Source organism: Filicampus tigris, chromosome 16 (assembly GCF_054856515.1).
Source record: "Filicampus tigris isolate MCC_2025a chromosome 16, RoL_Ftig_1.0, whole genome shotgun sequence".
NCBI lineage: Eukaryota > Metazoa > Chordata > Actinopteri > Syngnathiformes > Syngnathidae > Filicampus > Filicampus tigris.
The window spans coordinates 4,327,294-4,354,349 of NC_141232.1; the positions used below are offsets into that span (position 1 = coordinate 4,327,294).

Here is a 27,056-nt window from a genome sequence, read left to right on the forward strand (position 1 = left end):
AACCCCCACTTCTCTTCAAAAGCCCCCCTCCCGATCTGTCTCATTTTAATTTAACTTATGATGAGCTCTTTGTCTAGTTGGGTTGCGCGAGTCGTAATATAAAGAGGGGGCAACTTTCAATCGAGGTACGTTTGTAGATGTAAATAAGGCATGATGGTTAACCCTCCAGAAGTCGCAAATGTGCATTGAGGGACAATCGAGTAGAATCTTTGGGACTACAGACTCATGGAAACCAAACGCTTCCGTGGGCTAGCCCAGGTCACTCCGAGGACAACACGTGTGGTCAGCGGACGTGCAGCATGGAACAGGACCACAGCCAATGCAGCGTGTTCAAGATGCCCCCCTGCTGGGCGGCCCGCCAGCCTGTCAATACGGCGTTTTGATGTCGGATGGAAAATGAGAGCGGGCCCCCCCACCCCGCCCCGCCACCAGCAACACAGAGAGGGGCTGGAACAGAGAAAGAGAGGACTCGAAAGGAAAGAACCCTCGACAGATGGACTCGTTTGTGATTAAAGATGGCGGCGGTCTTTGCTGCGGACGGCGAAGGAGGCTGCTGGAGCCGTAGTCCGGCGGCGGAGAACCGGGAAGCCCAGAGGAAGCGAGAGCGGCAGGTAGGACGTCTGGTTCCTTGGCGCGGCTCGTCGTCGTCGGTCCATTGTCTGTCTTTAGTGTTGGTGCCACGCTGGTGCTGCTGTGTCTGGAGAGTCATCAAAAGCAGAGCACATCATTTGATGTGACCGATGAATGTGCATCCCACGGAAAGGCGGCCGCAGACCGAGAACACTTGATTTCATTGTGGCGCTCCATCGCACCAATGTCTGATGATGCACTTTCCTCATATCGGACATCTTGCTATTATGTCGTGCATCTTGTTTAATCAATTTATCTTTGGTTCTAGTGGAACATCCACTTAAATAAGTCCGGAATTTACTCGAGCTCGCCGATTAATCCACTCTAAGGCTTGCTAGTCGTGATACATTCAGCCAGGACAAAGAAAATCGGCAGGACTCCGGCATATATTTTCGGACAGGCTTTCCAGACAGCAAAAAAAACATAAAATAGCTTTTTAAATTTCTTGGTAGACTTTAATTCAAATTCAATTTAAAAAAAAAGAAAACAATGGCGTCAGGTGTTTCTCCTGAATGTTTATTTGAAGTTGTTGGCTTTGAGAACATTGCCATACTGTATTGTTCCTCCTGTGAGTGCTTTCGAGGAGAGACATCTTTGTGTGCTTTGAGAACAGAAGCGCTCCTCCAAACATCTTAATGGGCTTTTGTTCATCCACGGCCGAGATAAGCCTATTTCATCCGAAGGCCTAAACACAGGCATCCAAATCCACATTGACGCGTGGAACAAAGGCCGATGAGACGCCCCAATGGGAGGAAAACGGCAAAGTTGTCTGGAGCCAAGAAAGCGACACTTTATCGAAATGTTTTGAAGAAGATTTGAAAGCATCTACACTTTTCTGTCTGGAGAAACAAACAAAAAAATCAGTTTCACTCATTTTGGCTTTGAATGCAGCTTTTAGGAGCTAACGCTATATCTTTGAATGTGATCCTTTGCTAGTTTATCAGTTTATTGCATTATTTTACTGTGCAGCACATCAGGCAGGAAAAGTAGTGAAAATGTGCTAGATACATATAATCGTTATTTCTTGTGATGTTAGATTCCCAGCCATTAGCCAATACCAGTATCTTTTAATTCGATTGCTTTTAGTTTTCATTTGTTGCCATGCATGCAGGAAAACATCCAATTTTATTAGCATGACTTCATAGTCAAAACAAAGTCATAGCCCTCTTCCCCCAAATCACCATCGGCAATAAAATGATCCTTGAGGCCATCCACAAACTTAAAAGTGTTAAGCCCCATTAAGGGAAATACTTTCTTCTCTTTCAAGGTACAAATGGATGGAAAAGACCAACTGGGGCGACGTTCAAACTTTGCTGGACATTTGCCTTTCATGGAAGCGAGGTGGCTTTTACATCAACCGGAAGCATGTCATAACTTTGCAATGGAATCCTCAATAATTGGACGTACGGCAGGAGGACGCAAAGAGGAGCCGTTCAACCATGAGGTAAAACAGCATTTCTTCAACTTAATACTGAATATCGGGATACATTTGAGCATTTCTCCTCTCTTCCGCTCAAAGTCAGCAAAGTCCCGATTGTTGGATGTCCCTGAGGCAGTGATTTTTTAAAACGGGATACATGAAAGAACTACTGCTGAATTACTTTTTTTTTTTTTTGTATTTTCCAATATTGAAGCTCATAGCAATATATTGAATACACTTTTTAGGAATTGATTAAGTAGTATCCTAATGTGCAAATTATCTTGTGGTGTGGTGAAATTTAATCCCAGATCTGCTCGGAGAATGATCAGAACCGATAATCGTAAACCTATTCAATATTTACATATCGTCGCTGTCATGTGAAAAACACTTATCCCCATTTTTTTTTCATTTTTGTATTTTTACATGAATCATGTTTCTGCGTTACAAACATTGCATTAAAGTGAAAAATAAAAAAGTTTCCAAAATTGGACGTAAGTGTTTTTCACAGGACAGCGACGATATGCAAATCCTTATGAGGCTGGAACTGCAGCGGAGTTAGCGGATAAGCTAAAAGTTTGCCTAGCTTCTTCTTGTACTACTCTTTGTATTTTTCATCTGGATTATCAATTGCGAATGTGTTGGTCATCTTGACTACGCTCCACACATGACAAGATTAAAAATGCACATGGTGATTATTTTCCTCACCATTTGTTGGCTCTGTCACGTAAAAAAAAAATCATTGTGATCGTTATGTGTGTACATTCAATCAAATCTTGATGTCTTTTATTCATTTGTCATGTTAACGAGGAATTTCGATTTAGCGGTGAAGTCCAACCCGTGATGAACTGATAACTGATCATTTCCATAGAACGGACGACCTAATGCAAATAATCTGTTCATCTGTGTTTCTAAACTTTCATGTTTCTGGCATGAAACGGTTTTAAACGTTTGAGCAGGCAACTGCGGCGATGCGATGAGACACCGTGTGAAATTCCTGCACTTTCTGTTGCTCTCGAGTGTTTTGATCCACATACGCCATCAATTTGGCCGCACGTGTTATGCTCTTCCAGCATCTATCCCGAGTGCGGTAGAACTGAGCGAGTGCTCGCTGGCTGCCAGGTATGAGAGCGGATCTGAGACGGCCTCTTTGGCAATATTTGCCTCATCCCGTCTCTCTTTTCTACTTTAAAGTCAAGTGATGACATAATTAAAAGTGCCTAGTGGGCTTTTGCGCGGCACAACACAGGAAATTGCTGTGCCGTGTTAAAAGGAAAGCAAAGTGTGTCTTCTTTTGTTGTGAAGTTAACTGTGAGCGAATGCTGATACATCAGCGGACTCCCTATAATCATCTTCAGACGCTAGCCGTGGTTTACAATGAGGAATTGAACATGCTGGTAATTAATGTTGTTTGGACTCATGATGTGAGCTCATGAGACTATGGTAAATCTGAACCACAGCTTTTGTATCTGCTTGGTTGATTATGCACTTATGAATAAATAAATACACACACAGAGTTGGTGCTTGTATTTGAGTCAGTCTGCAGAACACAAGGCCGCATTGGTGGATTGCGGAAGGTATCCACTTGGTTGCTGATTTTAAACAATTCAGCATTTCAGTTGCGCGAAATACTTCCGAATTCATTCTGCTGCTTTTGTCAAAAGTCACATCATCAACAAATACGGGGGAACCAGTTCCACTGGCAGCAATACAAGTCCATGCCACCACCATGCTTAGGTGGTATTTTTAATCTTAATCTTCCTTTCCCATCATTGGGACAAGTTGATCTTTGTCTCATCTCCCCATAGGATGCTTTTCTAGTCACAGTTGTTTTCCGTGGTATTCCAAGTCTTTTGGTGTTGATGAGCTCACCAATGTGTTCTTTCTTCTTGGGAATAGTTGATTTGGTCAAATCTTTGTTTATTTGAGATTTTCAGCCCAGTGATAGCTTGCTGAACAGATAGTGATAGTTCTTTGGAGAGACTCATATTGAGAGTAGAGTTCACAGCAACAGATTCCAAATGCAAATTATAACACACTTGGAATGAAATCAAGATCTGTTCCTTGTAAATTATAATGAGGGACCAAGACACAGCAGGCCATGGAAAAACTGATAATCGAATTGGTCCATTACTGTATTTTTGGCCCCTTAAAAACACAGGAGAATATACTGTCTCCGAAGAAGGCAGCTCCTGATAGACAGCAAAGACTTGTAGAACATACAGTACAGAACAACTGTAGTTGTGGGCAGCGGCAGTGCGCGCATTGGCCGATAGGGGCGCCGCGCACCATCTTGCAGCAGACACACTAGAAGAGAAGAGAGACAGCCAGGCTGACAGCCGCCGACTGTCCTCTTTGTTACGCTTCAAAACTCTCGCCATCCTCAAGTATGACACCGCCCGAGGCGGCTGCTGGTTCCGGTCCAGATGCCCGCTGCGTTCCGCGGGGCGGAGAAGGTGAAGTATTTGTCACTTTTGTTTGGTGCTCGCGCTGACAGCGGAGGAGAGATTGCGGTAGTCAGTAGAGAGGGGCGAGGGAGTGAGAAGGAGGGAGAGAAGAGATTAAATGCGTGCGTTGTCGTAGCTTTGCTGCTCGTTGGAAAATCCTGTCGGAAACGTGCGTGGAAATGTCCCGAGTGTGGCCCTCGACGCCCGTGGAAGTGTCGGCGGTGGTCTCGCCTCTCGCGCGGACTACTTTATGTGCGCGCGGACGGCGGAGGCGGCGCGGACATGTCAGTGGGTGAACAGTGGCACAAAGTTGTGCACTTGTCGGTGTGCCGCCTGGAGGCCTTGCTGGCTTGCTGTGTGTGTATATTATGTGCGGACACTGAGTTAGTTTCAGGCGCCCCTCCCCCACTTTGGCCGCCGCTTTCATGTTAATTTTTGACATGGATGTGACGAGGCTTCTTTTCGTCAAAGATGACCTACGAGAAACATGTAAGATAATTAATTTTGTTACACGTACGTACCTTCCAGGACCTCCCCAAAAGGCACCTGCCATGGCAGCTCTGCGAATTTTAATATCAATGCGCTAGCTCGAACGTAAAACCGTTGAACATATTCGCAAAAGAACAGTTAATTAATTAGTACCCTAAATCCGAAGTGGAACAGCCAGTTATTACTCAAACGACAATATAAATATAACGCAGAACGCTCCACGTGACTGGAAATGACCAAATAAACTGCACAAATGCAAATGCTATAGACAGTCCATTTTTACAGTAGTAATGCTGTGCACACTGCACATTCACGCATATATAAGCTTTTACGAACAACTTCAATTCACCATAGGACATCCATCCATCCATCCATCCATTTTTGAAAGCCCTTATCCTCACTAGGGTTGTGGGTGAGCTGAACCTAATTCCGGCAGACATAGGTGAGAGGCAGTGTACCTATAGATAAAACAGCCATTCACACCTACTGTATGAACAATTCTTACCGGCGAAAACCCACACAACAATGGGGAGAACGTGCATTGCTTAAGAACTGTCAGTTTAGTGGACTTGGTCCACTTCAGTACAGTCATATAAGTTATTATACTGAAAAGAACAAAACAAGCAGCACTAATGCATCACCAATAGTAAGTCATGTTACTATTGCCTCATTGCCTTAGAACACTAATTATTATTTTATGCCCAAACAAACATCATTGATGCATCATAGAACAGAACTGCCTGGATATCAATGAATGCACAAATGCCTCTGTTCTACTCTTGTACAGTCCAGCTCTGCAGACAAACACAAGTCATATTGTCATAGTTATTCACAATTCCCAACGAACCCTTGCCTCTATTTACAGTTGTTGCTTTTTAACTCGGTCTATAAAATCATGTTTGGTGTGCACGCGTGAGGCAAGACAGGGAGTGGGTGTGCCCTGAAGCAGCCTGCGATCGCGGTCGATATTTTTTGTGTATTATTTCATGCAGCTCCAGCTGGAGGATGTCAAAAGCCAACATCTCAAACGTGTCACTCTTTGCCAGAGACTCTCGTCGATGCAAATCAAAACCACACCCTAAAACAATTGAGATATGCTCCTTGGTCTATTTGCATTACAGTTAGGCCATTGATACATATTTGTCCTTGACTGACCTTTACAATCCTGACACATGCAATGCTTCGGTTGACCTTGCAATAAGTGCAAATGAAGTGTGACGTAAGAATTAGTGAAAGAGACATTTTCAGTACATGTGAGCTAATAGCAGACAGTTTAATTAATGCTCCAAACCCCAAATGAGCCTTTCATCATGATACACGTGAGTGTCAATCTTTTGCTGGGTAATAAAAAAAAAAAATCGCTGATTAACTCATGTTCATTCTGTTACCGGGCAGAAAGTTGCGTTGGGGTCAGTCGTAATCAAAAGTGAACATGGTCTACATACCTCGCACTTTCTTTTTGTGCTCGCTTGTAGTAGATTCCATTGTAAAATCAACCCTATACCAAGCTGGTTTATGATTTAAACATTCAGCACCCGATGCATTCCTCTGGATTTATGCTGAATTTGCTCTAATTTTAGTGTTCAGCTCTGAACTGGCCACTTGAGTCCTTCATGAAAAAGCTGACTGTGCAGAATAATAATAAAAACGGCATGAATGCATATGGCAGAGTGTTGTGGGTCTTATGGATATTTTTCCCCCCTATGCAGGAGATACTTTGCTGTGGCGTAAGTAGGCATCTGGATCTAGTAATCGTGTTGTTCGGGCTCAACGGAGACGTTCTACTTGAATGCCAGGACTATGAGCGTGAGCAACCACGGGGGCTTCCTGGTCGACTTGGGTGGCAGCTTCAATGAGGATGCCCCCAGACCTCCGGTCCCTGGGGAAGAGGGCGAGCTGGTGCTCACCGAGTGCCACAGCTCCGGCTTCCCGCCATTCAAAAGCCTCAAATGCGAGGCGTCCGTGGCCACACCCAGGCGGCCGGACCTGGACTTGGGCTACGAGCCAGAGGGCAGCGCCTCTCCGACGCCGCCTTACCTGAGATGGGCCGAGTCGCTTCACTCGCTGCTGGACGACCAGGACGGCATCCACCTGTTCAGGACGTTCCTCAAGCAGGAAGCATGTGCCGACCTGTTGGACTTCTGGTTCGCGTGCAGCGGCTTCCGCAAACTGGAAGCCGCCGAGGGCAACGACGAGAAGCGGCTAAAACTGGCCAAAGCCATCTATAAGAAATACATCCTGGACAATAACGGGATTGTTTCCAGGCAGATCAAACCGGCGACTAAGTCTTTCATCAAAGACTGCGTCATGAAGCCGCATATCGATCCGGCCATGTTCGACCAGGCTCAGACTGAGATCCAGACCACAATGGAGGATAACACCTACCCTTTATTCCTTAAATCGGATATATACTTGGAACATGCTCAGGCGGGGGGAGAGAGTCCCAAGCCGCACGCTGATCAAAGCCCACTTCCGGGTAACACAAAGCATCTGGCCGGTTATTTGCCGACATTAAACGAACACGAGGAGTGGAGATGTGAGCAGGAGTCGGAAGAGCCTTCCGAGTGTGACCTCACGCCCAGCAGCAGGCTCACTCAGAAGCTGCTCGCCGAGACGCCACCGCATCGCACCGCGGGAAGATTCCAGGAAGAGTACAGGTAACTCCTCGCAGCTTCATTATTTTCCCTCAAGTGAGTTTTCCTCTGCGAATTGCTGAATTGGAACGTAAACGCCCCTCCCATCACTTCCAGAGCTGCCCGAAATGTGAGATGAAATGTGTGTAGCGGGAGATAAGAGGCAGATGGTGCATGAAGAATTCCAAGTGCTTATGTTGGGCTGATGAGGAGGCTGCAGGGGAGCTTTCACTTTTTGTAAGTCAGAGAGGCAGCTTCTTGTGCTGCTACTTTGGCTTAAGTCTGCGACTGCTGACATGCTCTAAATGCAGTGCGCTGCCTATCTCCTGGATTTTCTTGGTCTGCCTTCCTCTCGATAATACCAATATTGGTTATCAAAGCGTTCTTCGGGGCGCCGCGGCTCAGGCTCAGATTATTCAGATTAAACACAAAAGCAGGAAACTCACAGAGGAAAGTTCAAAGATAGCAAAGTGAGTGCACTGAGACACATTCCTGCCGCAGACTTGCGTTAAAGAACACAACCAAAGGCGAGCGCTGGTGATCAATATTGATAGTGTTTGAAATCTCAGGAAAGTGTGCGAGAGGAAAAAAAAATAGGTCTGCACATCTCACTGCTGCAGTGGTTTCAGCCATGTGCATCCACATTTCTGTGATGTATAAATAATAATGGAGACACAGGTATAAAGGTGCGATCTCGAGTTCAAGAATCAATCATCCTTCCTTTGTACCAAAAGACTCCTCTGCCTTTCTCTATTGACCTTTAGGCCTTCCTATAACGCTCACTTTTTTTTTTCTTTCCTAAATCCCTTATGTCCCCTTATTTCGTGCTCTGTACTCTGCTTGTTGCATACATTTCCATTATTAAGGGCTGTGGAAGCTGAAGGAATTAGCCGGTTACAAAGGTTTCTCATTGAGTCTCTTTTTTTTTTTCTTTTTTTTTTTCCGGGAGCGTGTGCATTCTAAACAGGAAGGGAGCCCGGTCGAATACTTTAGGGACTTCCAATGTGAATAAAAAAGACGATGCCGAACATCTATAATTCATGTGCGGGTTGCGTTGTCAGAAGTATTCTCGGCAATGTCAAGCACAGAATGTGAGTGATGTCAAATGAATGTCTCGAGATGTTTGACGTGCAACACTTGGCTTGTTAAAATTTGGTGTACTCATCACAGCAGCAGCAGCATGATGGCTAGCAATGTGCGTATTGAACTTCCAAACACCTTTAGCTACCTAGGGTAAAAACAAAGTTTCGTTTTTAAACTCAAAGATACTCTGCAGGTGGAAAGGAGAGAATGTTAAGGTGGTTACTTTTGATTATTTGACGTATCGAGCTGGTAAAAAGTACAAAAAGCGCAAACAGGAGTGGCTTTGGTATTGTACCTTGGGGAACACCTCTTGGTTATTTAGGTCCAAAAATTGAGTACTTTTATGACATGAAAGACGCTTAGTAATCAACGATAATTGAAAGCGTGAGATACTAACTTAATCTTAGTAGGTATATACTGTATTTCTTGCCTTACCTTGAGTGGTATTATTAGCAAATTGTATGACAGTCTGGTTTGAAGTTGATGCTGCGTTTATGTTTATGTTTATGTTAGTATTCTCCCTCAACCCTAGAAAAATGTGTTTGTGTTTACCCAATAATTGGTTATCTGCGGAAAAAAACTATCTGCTGTACATCATGATGTCCTTCTGTCTGAAGATGGGAACATTTGTAAAACACACCATGAGAATGACCCTTTTGACTTGACCGGAGAAGGCCAAATGCGAGCCTTTTCTGGTTTTAGCAGGCAGGAGAATTGGGCTCGAACTTATTTGCACTTTGCAAATGAACATGGTCCCTAAAACAGAACCTTGAGGTACACCGTTGTTGTTAATTTAATTTGTGCCTTTCCTCCAGACATACGCCTGGTCGGGAGCCCGCCGACCGCTACTATGCCAACGCCGGTCATGCATTGGCTCCGGCCACCAGCGCCAACGACAGTGAGCAGCAGAGTATGTCCAGCGACGCCGACACGCTTTCGCTCACTGACAGCAGCGTGTATGTATTGATGTATTGATTCATTTAGCATTGTTTTTTTTTTTTCGTTTTTAGTTGAACAATGTCAAGTGTTGTTTATTTACCGGAGTATTTCTGAAAATGTTGTTTTTGTTTATTCCAGAGATGGCATCCCGCCCTACAGATACCACAAACCTCATCGGCGGGAGATGCACGAGAGCGCTCGAGCAAACGGGCGCGTGCCACTGCCTCTCATCCCCGTGAGTTATTCATGGGTTACCCCCCCCCCCCCCCCCCCATCTCATTTCCCTCTCGGTTTCTTTCAACTGTCTGTCTCTGCCATATTTGTCTCTCTTCACGTGCACCCCTGGAGATGGTGCATATTTACCGTGTGTGTGCTGGGAGGTCTGTGAGGGAGTGTAAGAATAGCGGGGAAAGGAAGGCTGTCTAAACGTAGCTCCTTGCTTTTCGGAAGCTGCGCCCAAGCTGACGAGAAGGCTCCCCCGTGACAGCCGGATGCCTCCCCCGTGCAGCTGAGGCTGCCTCTCGCCAGCCCTAATTAGGCCGACCAATCGGGAGGCGGCGTGAATTGACTGCATTTTACAGCGCTAATCCTCCCTCATGTGTCCTCCTAATGGAGTCACCATGAATTAAATGATATGTAAAATCGCCATTCCATCATCCGTTTTTAAGGAGATATTGGCTATAGGAGTTCCTGAAAGGCTACTACTACTTTTTGAGATATTTTCATTTGTTATTTTAAAGTTTGAGCGAGAACACTATTGGTTTAAAAGGCTGTCCGCGTCGCTGCAAGATGAAAAATTCATAGCAAACATCTTGTCTTTTGCACAATTCTGCAGAAGGTTATGAACGAAAAAATGTACTAAGGTTGCAACGTCCGCCACCCCCCCCACTTTCCAGCGCACCAACAGGATTCCGAAGGACATCCACGTGGCGCCGGAGCGCTTCGCCGCCGACCTGATCCTCCGCCTGGAGGGCGTCCTGAGAGAGAGGGAGACCGAGGAGCGACTCAGGAGGTTGCGTCTGGTATGTCCCTTCCGTTCCTGTCCACTGAATCAGCTGCAAAACCTGCAAGTCCTCCGTTTAGGTCATTGCCTGAGCACGTGAACGCCATTTAGACAATGGGAAGCCTTGTGTGTTGCGCATTCAGCGAGAGGACATTTTCTTAAGACGAGCGCTGAAACGATAACATTTCAGCGTAGTTTGCCCGTGCCGCACTGGAGGGACCAGTCAATGTGTCTTTCAAGTTTTCAAAGGAGACTTCAATGAAATTAATGAGGCCAGCTATTAAGAGTAGGCTAGAAAAAATAAAAAATAAATAACAGGGCGACATGAATGGCTTGGCGAGTTCTGTCTTTGGCCTGTCGGCGATCTGGCTTTGTGCACCAATCAGATGGAGCACCTGCGCTTGTAAGCCGGGAACAGCGTGGCAGCCGTTTGATGTGACTTGAGTGCCAGTGAAATGGGCCTCAATATGCAGAGCCAAGTGTTTGGTTTGATTTGGATCTGAATGAAAAGTGGAAGCGATGAACACGCACGCTAACTGGTGCTTGAGCCCTGGATTCTACAGTATTAGACTCCACCGTCTCCTCTTTGCCCTCAGCCCCCCCCAATACGACATGTGGATGCGGCATCATTTTGATGTGTATATTTATTTTGCGTACGAACACGATGTCTATATGTATTTTGATCTGTATTTTTTTTTAATCATTAATTTATCTTACTTAGGCAATGTTGAAGGGGTATGATTTAAATATGTTTGACTTCCTCCTACTCCTTGTTAGACAGTACATGTTTTAATTGGGGATGTTTTTACTGTAGATATTGTTTGGTTTTAGTTTTTTCAGTTCTTGTTTTTTGACTAAACGTTCAAAATAATCTTCAATCAATTTTACTCTAAAGTCCCCGCTGCAGCACCCCATTTTCTCCCAGTAATGACAAAAATCAACACGTTAATGTTAGCTTAGCCTTAAAGCCTTAGCGCTGGCAGCTGTAGTATTTTACTCCGCAGTCTTTAGTTTTCTGCATTTCTGCCTGCATATCAATCAAGTTGTCAAAACTGGCAAATCTGGGCACATGGTGGATTGACCCCCAAGTTCAGACCATGACGGATCTGTGGTAGACTTGTGTTTTGTTTTTTGTTTTTTTCTTCCCACTGGTGGTGAAATGCTGCCATCTTGTGGAGAAATTTGATTTAACCCATTGAGGCCTCTGTGACTGTCCAGATTTTAGTATAGAATAGAAAGCCTTTAGTGTCGTTGTATGGTGCAGATACAATTAAATTGTAAAATCAAGAAAACTAATATAAAACCTATACTAAATATGACTCAATTATTCTGTGCAAATAGTAGTAAGGCAAGTGAGGAATATTTAAATGCAAAAAAGTAGGCGATTACTGGAGTGTTTGTTGGCAATCATTTTAAGTCTACGTTTTCCCACCAAAGGAAGAGGAAGCCGATGAAAGCGTCCCTGCTGGCGTTCAACCGCACAACTACGCCGACTACTACGGCCCCTTCCTGAGAGACGCCCACGAGGAGAATCCCGAGAGCATCCTAGACGAGCACGTCCAACGCGTCATGAAAACTCCGGGCTGCCAGTCGCCGGGTACGGGTCGCCACTCTCCCAAGTCCCGCTCACCGGACGCTTTCAAAGGAACGGCGGGGGCGACGCCGGCCTGGGGCGCTCAGGGTAAACATTCGTCCAGGCACGCAGTCAAGGGAGAGTCGGCTCACCACTGCAAGCATCACACGCACCAGGCGGAGTCACCTTGGGGCGCGGCATCCACAAATATGGAGCATGCAGCCTATGGGTACGTTTATTAAGCTACGCATGTGGTGTCTTTTTCTTCCCTACTCCTCACTAAACATTGCGCTGTCATGCAGGAACAAAGGTGGTGGGCAATGTAGACGAGCGTTCAAGCGTGGGGAGGAAGCGGCAGCCCCCGTGGAGGACATGGAGAAGAAGCAGAAGATCCTCCTGTGGCTAATGGAAGGACAGAAGGAGATGGTTCGACACAAGAGGAGCCCGTATGGGTCAGTCACAACGTTTGTTTTCTAATGTTCCAGAACCTTCTGGGAAAATTTCCATTCTTTTTGCTACTCGACATTTCACATTAGCTTAGCAGTTAGCATGGCGAGCTCATAGCTGGTGCGGGGCAAGTTAGCTTAGCGCCATGCCGAGCACACCCCCGGTTGTTTCTGAGCAGCCGGGAAAGGCGGGAGGAGGTCTCTGAGGCTGAAACGATGATGTCATCAACAAGCGTCGCGATTGGTCGGTGGAGTCCAACTTTTGACTGAAGTTTTGATTTTGGATATCAAAATAAGGTCTAATCAGTATATTGCAACGACATGTTTAGCTAGGTACATTTTCCACACATTATGTCAAGCATGCTATTGTTTTTGGTTGATAGCAGAAAATACTTGATGTCAAGCTCTCTCGGTGTTCACAATCATTTCTCAGTCTTGAAACCCAAACCCAAAGTTGCATCCTAGTTTGACTGGATCTGCCCATACAAGACACTAAATCGTTTTTAGTCTACTCAAATAATTCTGAGTTCTTTCTGCCCAAAGATCCTAAAAACAGAGTCTCCTTCTTGTATTTTAGAAGCACCGCCGGCTCCAAGAAGGCCCCGGGCCATCCCAGTTGCTCTTGGGACAATGTGCAGCCGTCGCATCCTTTCATCCAGGATCCTACCATGCCCCCTAACCCGGCCCCGAGCCCCCTCATCCAGCTGGAAGAGGTCCGCCGGCGGCTGGCGGAGGAGAAGATGATCAAGTCTGGAACGCTGCAGCCCAAGCAGCGGTGAGTTGACGCAAACCTAGTAATCATTTTACAGCGTTCCCCCGCTTTATCCAGGTTCACCTACTGCGGTCGCACTTTTTGGGAGAACGTATTTGGAATCGAGTGGGTCTGGCAAGTTTCCCCCAAGATAAACATAAATGGGGGTTCACTTTTTACTACCCCGACAGAATCCCATTGAATAAACAAAGCACCGGTGAAGGTGGAGTGCGTGTTTAACAAAGATGGCGGTTGTTGGCTCCTTCAGGTATGTGATGGAGGTGATCCAGCGGGGTCGCACTGCACTCAGGCCTGCTCTCTTCCCGCCGCTCAGCGTGGTGCCCGCCGTGTCGGACTGCGAGCTCTCCGAGCCCGAGTACGTCCGCCCGCGTCCCCAATTTACTATCCTTCACCCCACCCCCACTTTTTTTTTTTTTTACTTCAAATGTCTTTTTTCATCAGTTCAGTCATTGCTTCGAGAGTGGCTTTTTCCCGCAATGACTTTCTGTCTTCATTTTTATGAAATCTTGTGGTCTTGTGGGTTATCATTTGCCTTGGCATGCTCGTGACACCCCGTGAACGTCTTCCCGTGGCTGGTGATTAAGAATGCCGCACTTCACATGCCCATCAGTAGATGGCGCTCAGCCACAAGCATCCCTCACCTTGTACTTGGGTTGTCTTTTTTTGTCCACCATACATGTACACACACATGCTTCCATTTGTGCGATTTTAATGTTGTTGGGGTTTTTTTTTCAAATTTGCACTCCTTTCCCAGCTATAGCTAAATGCTATGTGTTTTCATGTGTATCCGCAGGCACAAAGCGACTAAAAAGCAAGTGTGCAACAGTATGACGGTGGCATACTATTTCTGCGGGGAGCCCATACCATACAGGACGTCCGTCAAGGGCCGGCTGGTGACGCTCGGCCAGTTTAAAGAGCTGCTGACCAAGAAAGGAAACTACAGGTCAGACTCAAATGATGTTGGTTTAGTCAGCTGCGCAAAGTACGAGGCATTGGTCGGCAGAGAATTGTTACAATAATAATGATAATATTTTAATATACTTATTAAGGCTTAGCTTCAACGACAAATTGATTTAAATATGTACCGCGCAAGATTTTTAGGTCAAACTTAAAAACAAAAAAATGAAATATCTCCGAAACCTAATGTGCTAGAAAAAAAGTAAAGGCATTTTAAAATCGTCGAAAGTAAGTTTAGAGCAGTGCTTTTCAATTATTTTCTGTTACGCCCCGCCTACGAAGAAGAAAATATTTTGCCCCCAATGTCACATAATTGACACCTATTTAAATTTGCCACAATATCATGTCGGTGTGCGTTTTCTCTGCCGTTTCTTTAAATAAATTACATCAAGTGAAAGAACTAAACAAAGATCCTGAATTATTAAGCTTTAGAATTCTCCGACTTCCACCAAGTTCTAATGAAAAGCCTCCTCCTCCTCGTTGACAGGTATTATTTCAAGAAGGTGAGCGACGAGTTTGACTGTGGGGTGGTGTTCGAGGAGGTGCGCGAGGACGACGCCACGCTGCCTATCTTTGAGGAGAAGATTATCGGAAAAGTGGAAAAGATCGACTGAGACGCGGTTGTGAGGGGAGGAAACTCAGAGCGACAGGAGAAGGTGAACAGGAAGTGGGTGGAAAGCAAAACAGGAAGTGCTTAATGGAGGCGCACGATGTAGCTTTGTAAAGTTTACTTACGGAAAAGCGCTGCCGATTTTTTTTTTTTTTTTTTTTTTACAGTGTTATAATCACTCGTCCTTTCTAAAGTAACCACACTTATTGTGATTCTTTTTATATGTATTGATACCAGGCGTGTACAGTTTGTGGTAACAAATAACATTTTATATCTATTTAACTACGGTATTTAAAATTTGATATCCTATCGAAGCCCCTCCGATGAAGACGATCACAATCTTTTTTAAAAGGATTATATTTATGACCTGTTATTTTTAAATGCCACTTCAGTATAATTTATTATCTTGTGACATTTTAGTCAGGCAGCACTTTGGGCGCCTCAGTTATAATGACATGTCTTGGGGGGCTTCTTGTAGCAAGTCCACAATCGGAATACTTTATTCCCCCAAATTGATAGGCCACCCAGACAATGTAAAATTATTGTTGTTATTATTATTATAATCATTATTGGGCCATTCCATTCATTTCACCCAAGTGTTAGTAACACTGACTAACACTGTGAGGGAGCTTTCAAAACGATTTGAAATTGTAGATTTGGACATCTATGCAAGCATCTTTCAAGTTATTATTATTATTCTTATTGTGGATTATTATTCTTATTATTACAAAGAGAGAAATGGTGATCCAGAATTGGCCTGTTTGAGGTTCCGTTCATCTTTTTACGCTACATATCGTATCACAGCGTTTTTGAACGAAGGCTTATTCCAGCAGCAAAGTTAGTGCCTCTCATTTGGTGCCTGGAAGGATGGTCTCTTTTAAAAGCCTCCGTAAACAAAAGAAGACTAAGTAATAACTTAGTATTTTGGTCAACTATCAGTGTGAAGCCTCATTGACTTTCATTGGTAAAACATTCACGACATTTCTTACGCTACAAAGAGCTAAGCTAAAGGATGTACATGCTACAAACGTACACAAATGCATAACTTGAAATTATTTGGCAGTTTTGTACAAGCACAACATGAGGTGTCCTGGCTGGTCCACCAGTAATCTTCGACCACTTAAGTAGGTTTTGAGGGGTTGCCGTGGCAATACCTGAAATGCAGTTTTGCTTATGACAAGCTTGTGTCGCGCTTACTATTTGCTCCATGGCACCCCCTGTAGGTGTGGAGGCCCATTGACTTGACAGTGGTCAACATCCATAGCATTTTTTTTTTTTTACATAACAAGATTCTAAGACTAATGAATGTACACGCTAAAAACACACACAAATGCTTGTGCAAGCACACTAGAGCCAACGCTAGTGCTAGTGCAACTTAAGAGGTGTCCTGGATGGTCGACCGCAAAGTCGGAGTTGCGGGGTTGCCATGGCAACAACGGAGCCCCTTTTCTCTTTATGACGAGCCAGCGTAGCATATAGCGTCAGCGTGATTTTTGGAGCTGTTATTTTGAACATATCAGCTTTGAGTTACAAACAAACAAACAAACAAAAAAGCTTATTGATAGTATTCGCCATATCATGAAGCGTTTATAATAAACGAGCAGTCCATTGAAGTTTGTAGTGTCGGGTGTGAGAATGTGTTGCAAGGCTCGCAAGAGAAGTGCGCAAATGTCACAAACTCTGAAGAATACTCAGAAAATGTTGCTGAAGGCCACAATGGGACATCATTCACCTGTCGACATGAAGGATAAGCCCCCGTTGATGTTGAACAAACAACAAGTCGACCTTGAGGTCTTATCACGCGTGTCGCTGCTGGGTAGAAACCAACAGTTGATGGAATGTTCAAATCTTATGATTTTAGATGCAGTATAAAGCTAATATATTTGTCATTTTTATGGAAATTATTTAATTTATGGATGTCATTTTTTCATGTTTTAGTCTTTTGAGCTGAGCTGTTTTATTTTCAAGCCCCCAAAATATCATTCAAATGTATAAGTGACCATCAGAGTGCCTTTATTATTATTATTATTATTATCATCATTATTATTATTATTACTATTACTATTGTTGTTTGTATGTAAATATGTGCATCATGAAGTGTCATCAACCAGCAGCCCAGTCAGCACATTCATAACCTCACAAGAGAGAGAGAAAAAAAACACTTGAAAAAAGGTACCTGGACAATAAAACCATGCAATAAACCAACGCTGGACTATGCAATATAATTACTCAAGTGTTAGCTACTACTGATTTGGTGTGTTTTGCTTTTTTTTCCTGTGATGGGATAGCTGGGAAGCTTCAAATTTGCTTCTTGAAATAGTTGTATTGTTATGACTCCTCTAGCTGGCACTGTTGGTGTAAATAAAGTCAGTGTACTTTCAGCCCAGTGTTGAACAGAGAGTTCCATCTAGAGGAGTGAAAAAAAAATACAACAACTGGTTCATGAAGCGATTTCGAAGCATCATTTTCGCATCGCTATTTTTCTTTGGCTTTTTTGTGACACCACCACACAAAGGTAGAGCCCAATCACAAATAGCAAAAATCCACGAGTAATTGAAATCAAGGTGAAACAGATTTGTACTTGACTACAGATGGTGGCAAAGCTCTACTTTTAACTAAATGAAGCTCCTCAACTTCAACATAGTTCCTTTGCACCAAAATGCCACGAGATGAGCACCAAACATGGAAAAACTGGATAACCAGTACTGTAATTAGTAAAGTAACTAAGTTACTTTTTGAAGGTAACTATGGAAACGCTGGTAAGGAGTGTGCAGTAGCACTTGTAGTAGTCTTGACACGAGCATCACAAAAGATAACGTAATGTCTCTTATCATAAACTATCTTTTCATTTTGGATAATATTTGTCATCGGGAAAACGTCGCACAGTATTGGGTCACTCGCATCTCGCACTGATAGTACAAGTACTGACATACACGCGTTATGTAAGAAACACACGCGTGCACACCACACATAACAGCATGTACATAACATGGCTATTAAGCAATCGCTTTTAATGGACTGACCCTCGTCGGCGTGGAAAATTGCAGCTGCAAATGACGCATTTAGCCGTGCTTAAACAACGTTGAAGGAAAATGGCTGTGCAGTTGCCGGGGGCGACGACACGGCCCACTGTCACCCAAGCCTTGTCAGAGTTGTCAGCCGGGTAGTTTTTCACGGAGAGCCGCGCAGGGTGACAAAAACAAAAGTCTTCGGGGCCAAGTGCAGACTACTTGAATTTTTGGTGGAAAACAAATTTCTAAGTGAATTCACCTTTTTTGACACAAATGTGAGCACTAAAATGTGTTGTTTTTTTCTGTTCAGGCATGTAAGTAATCAACTATAATTTGGCATCTGAATCCAGAAAGTCATTTACTACTCTTATGTGTTGCTATTTTATTTTTGTGTGTAAAAACTGAAATTTAGAGAATTCACGAATCCAGTTGCAAGTTTCCCAATTAAATTTCGCAGAAACTTACTTAGGAAATTACCAGTGAATGTTGCACCCCTTTGCAACCCTACTCCAGAGATTCAATTTTCACCTAGGCTGTCACAGCAAACTGATAAAACATGTGCACTTTGATGCAAATTGAAAAGAGACAACCAACTCTCCTGTTCAGAACATTCATCCTTTGAGAGGAAAATTGGTTGCAAATACAGTACATCAACAAACAACAAACACATGGTTGAGGTAGGCCAAAAGCACACATAATCATACTGACATGTCACCGGAATAATAGCGGTATAGATTTCTCTTCAAATGGCGATGACGGCAGTTTGTTTTTCTAATATGCAGAAAATATACATTGTCTCAAAAATATACACAAATGTGAACAAGTGCAATGAAGAGGAACACATCGAGGTAAATAGATTGTAAATAACACCAAAGAGAAACATGCCCATAAAGAAAAAGCAATTAAGTGTGCAGATTTTTGTAATAATAATACTAGTTTAAAGTTTCTACATACAGTATTATGAAAGTGATGTCACATTAAATGCGCAGCATGCGTAACATCAAAACACACAGCTCTACAATTGCGCCGAACGTACGATAGGAAATGTTACAAAATGTGAAGCGCTGTACTCGTATTTTGGTCAAAATGTAGCTGCACATTTTTCAAGAAAACTCAAAAATTACGTCGCCAGGTTGTCACTTTTGTTTTCCTTTTTTAAACTAAGTCCGAAGTGTGTTTGAGGTGAGGCGATGCAATTTGTATAAAGTGCGGATGATGGTTAAGGCAAAACGGGTGAAAGCACTCTTGAGTGTTACGTTCACAGTTGGCAACAGGTGACGTCATTGAAAGCCATCGCGTCTTCTGTCGACTCTTTATATTTTATATTTCATTTCGATTTTGAAAGTTAACTTGCGAAAAACAAGGCTGACTTTTAAAAGGTATCTCGGCTCAATCATTGCCTTAACCAAGGCAGTTACAACAGTAAATATATAGGTTTGGGAAATATATACATTTTTATTTTAGATAGTAAATACAATGTATTTATAAATACAACTTGTAAGTGATAAATATAAAAATTTACAGGGTCAGCTACTCCCGCACTTAAGGGATGTAATAAGTAAGGATTTTTTTAAAAGCAAATAAATGCAGTCTATGAAATAAAATACAATACAAATAAATAGACAAAATTAGTTAAAATTAAGTACAAAATACTTTAAATGAATTCAATCCATGAAGAAATATACGCACATTCACATCTAATTCACACGTCCTTACACAGTCATATTGTCAGAGAAAACATCACATGTACATGTATGTGCTTTGTTGTATGTAGCCTATGCAGCATTGTGTTGAGAGTTTTGAAAATAAAAAAAAAAAATAGATTTCGCACAACGGCATATGAGATGTGTCGTCCAGATAAAATAGACATGCACTGACTTCTTCAGTGATTTGATATTTAAAAAAAAAAAAAAAAGGATCTGCTTTGAGGGAGGTCAGGCCACGAGTGTGCCTTGGATGTTTGTGCATGTATCTGAGACATTACTGCAATGTGTCAACTTCTGGGCAGCATGGTGGCCTAGTGGTTAGTATGTGTGCTCCACAGTTCTGAGGTTCCTCTGACATGCCATGTTTGCTGGGTTCATTGACGACAACATTGTCCAGAGGCGAATGCTCGTTTGTCTATGTGCCTGACTTGTGACCGATCATGGTTGTTCCCTGCTTCTCTCACCAAGTCTTTTGGGAAGGAATGTTCGATACGACTTTTTCAGATATCACTCCGAGAAATCACTCTCAAGTACTCACGATACCAAGTACTGATACCGGTAGTACTCCAGATACATCGAATTTCAATTAGCTTGATGAGAGATAATTGTGGAGAAAGATTTTCTTTCTGATACGCATTATGATTTACCCATGTGTCACCCCGATGCAGTGTAGCGCCAACTACTGGCAAGGAGGGCTTACTCAATGTTTTTATTTTTTTGCCTCAAGTATCGTGAGCTGGTATCGTCAGCCTTCACCATCCCTGCTTTTGCGATAGGATCCGAATAGAAGATGAATGGATCGATGTTTAGCTGTGATTGGTTCTTTACAGTGCCCTGCAATTTGGCGGTCCACTTCTCTTGCCAAAAAGTCCGCTGGGCTGTGCTCGAGTTCACCCGACGAGGACGAGCGCAATGTAAAACGGCCGCAAGACTGCACGATCCGGCGCTCACGTCTCCTAGCGTGCGGTTCTCACCGATATGCTCAGGTGGGGTGCTGAAAGGGCAAGTTGAGGGTGACGGCGGCCTCCCGGGGCTCGACCGGCCGCCTGCTGGTCATCTCGCACTCGTTCTGCCTGCCGTTCTCCTCGTTCACCTGCGACACCTCGGTGGAGGCCGCCTCGAAACCCGGCGCGGTGTTGGCCACGTGCACCACGTGGACCTTGTTGCGGCCGTTGTGGCTGAGCAGGCAGCTGAAGACCTTCTTGAAGCCTTTGCGGAAGTGCTTGGACACCAGCGCGTAGACGATGGGGTTGACGCAGGAGTTGGCGTAGGCCATGCAGTGCGACAGCAGCCGGAAGGCGTAGGTGACCTGGTTGAAGGGGAAGTCGCCGTACAGGTAGCACAGGATGACCACGTGGTAGGGCAGCCAGCAGATGCAGAAGAGTACCGTGACGATGATGATCATCTTGGTCACTTTGCGCTTGGCCCGCTTGGACTCGGACATGCCATCCAGGGGGTCCACGGCGGTCCACAGGTACTTGATGGTGCGCGTGTACGACAGGCTGACGATCAGCACGGGGATGACGTAGCCGAAGAGGAAGGTGCACGTGTCCAGGAGCTTGCGGTCGCGCTCCTCCCAGCCGGGTATGCACACGGTGCTGTTGGCAAAGTCGATCAGGTGGTAGTAGCTGAGGTAGGGCCCGGCGAACACCAAGGAGAGGCCCCAGATGATCACCATGGCGACCACCGCGTTGCACGGCGTCCTCAGCTCTCGGGAGCGCAGCGGGTAGCGGATGGCCAAGTACCTGTCGATTTAATTCGGTGGAATTCAACTCGATCCTTGTCTTAGCAGTGTAACACCGTACCAACTAATGCCTGATAACACGGGTGTTATCCCCCGAATGTAAGGACGGATATTTCGAAACAAGTGTCTTCCGGATAAAAATAACTGCAGTGATACATGCATATGGACTTGTCGGAGGGGACATGAAGGCATCTTGTCATACCTCGGTCACTAAAACTAGAGCTAACATTTGCATTTGTGTGGAGAAATCCCCAGAAAAAAAAAGAAGAACTGACAGAGACTGCAGAAAGGGCCTGGAAAAGCATTTCAAAATGAAGAAATTGACCGCCTGCTGAAGTCAATGGGCCGCAGGCAAGTAAGCAAAGCACGTTATTGTTATTCACTTAATATTCATTTAATAACGCCCGTTCCGATACTTTATCTCACTTCAAAAGTGGGTATGAATAGTTTATGATAATCAGTAATTCAAGTACTTTTTTTTCAAGGTAACTGTGGCAACACTGTGTTTTACTTTCCACCCCCACTGAAAAACAAATACTGTCAATAATCAAATGTTTACTACATATCATTATCATAACTAACTTTCCTCTTCAGTTTTCAGAGTTAGCATGTCCGTAAACGGCCCAACCCTCTCTCAAGGCTTTACCCCACCCGGCTCAAATGTCCCATCTCTTCAGCAGCCTAATGGGCATGTCTAATTTGTGACACAAATCTATTAGGGATCGGTGTGTGCTGAAAAATTGAACCGACCTGTATTGACCGAGCTGACAATGCGGGCCGCTTTCCGATGCCCTGGGATGATATCCAATTACGCACCAAGCGTCCCAATGAGCTCCGCCTAATCGGCCTCTGTCAACAAATCATCCCACTTCCTCCTTCAAATGAAAGTGACGCAACTGTTTGCTTTCATCCTCATGGCCCATTTCCTCTACTCTTGATCCGTTAATTATCCATTGACGTTTGGGGGTGGTCGGGTGCCATTGGAATCTTTAGTTCTGAGTATGTCAAGTAAACGACCGATTTCACAATTTTCATCCTGGTTAATGTCGCCGGGTCTTGAGATGGTAAGGATGACCCCTGTTAATGTGCAAAAATAGGCCAAAATTGTACAAAGCAGGGCTGCTCGATTATGGAAAAAAAATATTCATCACGATTATTCGGGTGAGAATTGAAATCACGGTTATTCAAACGATCATTTATTTTTCGGTACAAAACAAGAAAATGTTTCAACGTAAAAAATATAGATACAAATAAATTTCTTTGAAATACTATAATTATGTAAGTTCCTTTTTGGAGCAAAGATAATCTATAAAATTTGTTATACAATTTTTAAAAAAGGGTGCAAATGTATAAATTTTAATATGATTTACTGGTGTAAAAAATAGTGCACTTCATATGAATAATTGTTTTTTTATGATTATGACAATTTTGTAATCGTGGAGTGTAATGATTGTAATCGTAATTCAATTTTGATTAATTGCACAGCCCTTGTACAAAGTACATTCAAATACTAATTTCCTGTACATTTTAGGAGATGGCTACCAAAGACTTTTCTGTACGTCTTGGGGTGCTACGTATGCCTCTCAATTTTCATAGCCATAGGTCAAACATACAGGGATAGTCCTCTGTTAAATCTCACATTTTTCCCCAGGCCTGATGCGTGTGCAACATTCGGTGAGTTTTTGATCATGTTTACGCCCTCAAAAAATGCAATTCATTCCAGAGCAGAAGAAGAATCTCGACAGAAATAATAGGAGCCCCGCAAGGGTCGATGCTTGGGCCCTAAAACTTTTTGGCGAGTAAAGTGGACAGCCGCGGTCTCTTCTACCTGTCGACGGAGACGGCGGCCAGCGTGAAGCTGCTGGCGTACATGGTGAGGTTGATGAAGAAGTGCACGGCCTTGCACAAGAACGAGCCGAACACCCAGCCGTCCAGCGAGTAGATGGTGGCTTGGAAGGGCACGCAGAAGATGATGAAAAAGAAGTCGGCCGCACTCAGGTTGAGGATGAACAGGTTGGTGGTGTTGTAGCCCACCTGGCCGCTGCGCAGCAGCACGGCCAGTACCAGGCTGTTGCCCACCGTGCCCAGCAGGAAGATGAGCGAGAAGACCACCGACACGATCACGCTGGCCGGGTTCAGCGGGTAGCTGGTCGACGCGTTGGCCTGCACGCTCGCACCCGCCAAATCCTCCAGGTCGGACATTTTGGAAGTCTGCTAAATAAAAGCGTAAATTAGGCTTCAGACGGTCACGTTTAAACCTTCCGTCCACATGTGATTTGGACACCAGCCATGAATAGCCGCATATTAAATTTCTATGATATATTATGAACTACAGATCTTTTTACTATGCATTAATAGCCTGTCTTATGTGGGAAAATGAGTGATTATTAAAAGGGAACTCAACATAAATAATAGAAGCAATATTAGAAGCAGCTGTGTGTTTAACGCGATAATAATAAAGAATGTGACTGCTTTCAGGCCCCAATGGAGGATAAGAACCAGGACGCGCAAAATATGTGACATCTTGCCTCGACGTCGGCGCACTTCATCTTTTGAGGGTGCTATCAAATTGTATGGGAATGAAAGGCAACCATTGACGACAAGGCCGGTGAGTCGCAGGTCAACAAAGTCAGTTCCTTTTCCATTTTGTCCGTCGAAACAATTTAGCAAATGCTCATTGTCGTCATGAAGAGCAGGCACTACCGGCGCGAAAACAAGACTCGACGTCTTCATCACCCTCATTTCTTTTTTACGCCACTTGAAAAGTAGCTGTCGATTTGCGAAGGGCTCTTAAAGGGCCACTCCATGCAACGGAGCTAACCTGCACTTCGCCCCGCATGTTTCCCGCAGGGGCGGTCTGCTGCACTCTTGTTGCATCTCCACAGGCCTGCATGTGACTGTTCAATTATGTCGACTCTCATTTGATCGCAGACCTTATTCCGCGGGCAATTCATACCCGTGATGACTGGTTGTTCAGTTCTCGGGAGCATGAGCCATAATGCGTATTGGCGTACGGTGGAACAAATTGTACAACATATTGATCCTATACAATGAGAATACTAATGTCAGCAATTCTCAGAATCAATGAAAATACAGTCATTCCCCCCTCCATTGTTGATTCCCGATTCGAGTTCCCGCTATTTTGCTTTTTTTTTCTTTTTTTCTTGTTTGACGGTATTTTCATAAACGGACGATTTAATTTCTGGGTATAAAATGCTCGTAAATTAAAAGACTTGGTTTGAATATCACAAAGTCTTATTTCACATACTTAAGTCATGTTAAAGTAGATATTTTTTATTTTCACAAAAGTGTGACTTCATGTACTATTAAAAAAAAAAAGACTTCCAACATTTTACTTACCTTATTCTTGTTACATTTTATTCTTGTAAAATCACCTCTTTTTTTCCCTTCATAAAATTTTGACTGAAAATTGACATTTGTTCCTCCTGAAATTCTGACTTATCTTCATAAATTACTATTTTTCTCATGAAATTATTAGTAAATTCTTTTTTAAAAAATTGCTAAAAATTATTCTTATTCTCAACTTTATTTTATAACACAATTCAAGTCAATCAAAATCCCCATAAAGAACTTGATTCCTGTAAAACTCATGTAAAAGACTTTTTTTTTTTTTTAATTCTTGCAAAATTATAACATTTTTGAAAATATCACCATATTCTCTTTAAATGACCGTTTTCCCCAAACTTTTTTTCCTCCTCAAAATAGAGCTTTACCCTTGAAATATAAAATCTTTTTAAATTCATAAATGAAAAAAAAAATCTTTTTTTAATGCGGCTCTTTAACTCATGATCTCAGCATTCATCCAAAATGTCATCATTTCTAAATAGTTCAACCTTGACGCTGAGGAAAAAGGGAGGAGCTGTGGCCACTGAGCAAACCGAAAGCCGACGACAAATAGCTTTGCTTGGGATTTTTGCATCACAACAACGCTATCACTTGCTCAGGTACATTCCGGCGGCGCTTTGATTAAACCGCATTCTCCCACACGGCTCTCAGACGGAAATCAGTCACACGGAAGCATTAAACTTTAATACAACTCTGCGGCACCGCAGGGGGAAGAAAATGGTGAAGACAAGCAACCCTGAAAAAAAAACAAACAAACAGATGAGTGGGGATCAATGGGAATGTGTGAACTGACATTGGATGGTATTAAAGGGACCTACTGGACTTTTTGGAGAGGGAATGCTTGCAAATGAAATGATGGCAATCGAGCAGAGGCATGCAGGGAGGAAGGGAGGGTGAATAAAGATGCAGATGTATGATAACGTCTCATTAGAGAGGAATGACAAAGAAGGCAAGAGTATCCATCGCCAAACTTTACACATCAGCCCTGAAAATCCCGGCCAAAATGCAACATTTGCAACCCACCTGGATGATGAAGACGTTACATTCCCGACTCCCGGTACAGAATCCTTCCGTTCCTTCTTGCTATCTGATTCTTGTTGCTATCCACAATCGCACCCCCCCCCCACCCAACCCACTCACGTCCTCGCCCCTCCCTCGGTGGTACGCCTCCACTTGCGCTTCCCCGCAGGAGCGAGAAGAGGACGAGGGATGCTGCGGCGGCACATCTTTGTGGGTCTCACGATTGGGTGGGTGGGGGTTCAAGTGATGTCGCTGTCAGCGGCGACGATGCGGTTCAGTTGGGGAGGGGGCTGAAACATTGGAAACAAATAGTGTTGGGATTTTAATTACAGCGGCAATGACGGTTCTGCCTCGGGTTAGTAATTAAAATGGTGTCACCGCGCGAACAATAAATATGAGCCATGAATGGGACAAGGAGGATGCCGATTATATCGTTGATTATTCTTACTTGATGTCTGTGTGTATTTGCTTGATTATGTCAAAGCACTAACCGGTAATTGGAATGTATGCATGTGTAAATGATTACACATCAGATTTGGAGGCAGCTCTGCAGTGTCAAACAACGTACGGCTATGCATGAAGCCGGTCAAAACTCCTCAATAAGCCACAGTAATACTGCACATTTTTCGCAGAGGATAAAGAATATATGCCTGTGAATATTGATATATTATTTTAGATGATCTATCAGCATGTGTCCACCATCGGTTGCTTAAAGCAGTGATTCTCAACCAGTGTGCAGTGGCACATTAGTGTGTCGTGAGAGATCATCAGGTGTGCCGCGGGAAATTTTCCAATGTCAATTATTTTGACCAAAAATACCCATTTTCTAATTTTTACAAGTATTTAATGGCTCAGGTAACGACCAATCACGGCTGACCTGTGTTGTGATGTCATTTTCAGTCGACAAAAGACAAAAAAATATGTTTGGGTTGACTTCCGCTTTAATTACTCATCCCCAAGTAATTATATGAGTGATGACTTTTTACTTTTACTCAAGTCATATTGATCACATCAATAATCAAAATCTAAAGTAGTAGTACTACTCCTACTTGGATACAATCTGGCAATATGGCTACCGTGCCCACCTCTGCTCGGGAGTCTCAACCTCATTTTCGTCTCGCTGTTGACATTGGAAGTGAGTCATACAAGCTCCCGGGCAGCGAACACACAATCTCCAGTGAGCTCCACTACAAGCCTGAAGACATATGGC

The 27,056-nt window shown here is 43.8% G+C and overlaps 2 protein-coding genes across 6 annotated transcripts; one reads left to right on the plus strand and one right to left on the minus strand.

Moving 5' to 3' along the window:
* The first annotated feature begins 389 nt into the window (after positions 1-389).
* axin1 (axin 1) lies at positions 390-17,204 on the plus strand. 4 transcript variants are annotated; one of them, XM_086056333.1, is made up of 12 exons: positions 390-611; positions 1,898-2,074; positions 6,693-7,640; positions 9,515-9,655; positions 9,777-9,873; positions 10,535-10,660; positions 12,079-12,443; positions 12,517-12,666; positions 13,238-13,435; positions 13,680-13,787; positions 14,226-14,375; positions 14,877-17,204. In XM_086056333.1, exons 3-12 carry the CDS (start codon positions 6,784-6,786, stop codon positions 15,001-15,003), a joined length of 2,319 nt encoding a protein of 772 aa, XP_085912459.1. In that variant the 5' UTR covers positions 390-611; positions 1,898-2,074; positions 6,693-6,783; the 3' UTR covers positions 15,004-17,204. The 4 variants fall into 4 exon arrangements, with proteins under 4 accessions (XP_085912459.1, XP_085912458.1, XP_085912462.1 ...); XM_086056332.1 differs by lacking the exons at positions 390-611; positions 1,898-2,074 and adding an exon at positions 4,343-4,503; XM_086056334.1 differs by lacking the exons at positions 390-611; positions 1,898-2,074 and adding an exon at positions 4,791-4,983.
* A 2,237-nt stretch (positions 17,205-19,441) lies between these two features.
* galr2b (galanin receptor 2b) lies at positions 19,442-25,943 on the minus strand. 2 transcript variants are annotated; one of them, XM_086056576.1, is made up of 3 exons: positions 25,645-25,943; positions 23,289-25,562; positions 19,442-21,461 (listed from the first exon to the last, which is right to left on the minus strand). In XM_086056576.1, exons 2-3 carry the CDS (start codon positions 23,660-23,662, stop codon positions 20,699-20,701), a joined length of 1,137 nt encoding a protein of 378 aa, XP_085912702.1. In that variant the 5' UTR covers positions 23,663-25,562; positions 25,645-25,943; the 3' UTR covers positions 19,442-20,698. The 2 variants fall into 2 exon arrangements, with proteins under 2 accessions (XP_085912702.1, XP_085912703.1); XM_086056577.1 differs by having other exon boundaries at positions 23,289-23,671; positions 25,850-25,942.
* Positions 25,944-27,056: the final 1,113 nt, after the last annotated feature.

Bases quoted from the DNA above. Each gene is read 5' to 3' on its own strand.
- axin1 (XM_086056333.1), top strand. From the start codon at position 6,784: ATGAGCGTGAGCAACCACGGGGGCTTCCTGGTCGACTTGGGTGGCAGC. The intron at 9,656-9,776 runs GTATGTATTGAT...TGTTTATTCCAG, and splicing joins TCGCTCACTGACAGCAGCGT to AGATGGCATCCCGCCCTACA. The intron at 12,444-12,516 runs GTACGTTTATTA...GCTGTCATGCAG, and splicing joins ATGGAGCATGCAGCCTATGG to GAACAAAGGTGGTGGGCAAT.
- galr2b (XM_086056576.1), bottom strand. From the start codon at position 23,662: ATGTCCGACCTGGAGGATTTGGCGGGTGCGAGCGTGCAGGCCAACGCG. The intron at 21,462-23,288 runs GTAGAAGAGACC...TTAAATCGACAG, and splicing joins GCCGCCGTCTCCGTCGACAG to GTACTTGGCCATCCGCTACC.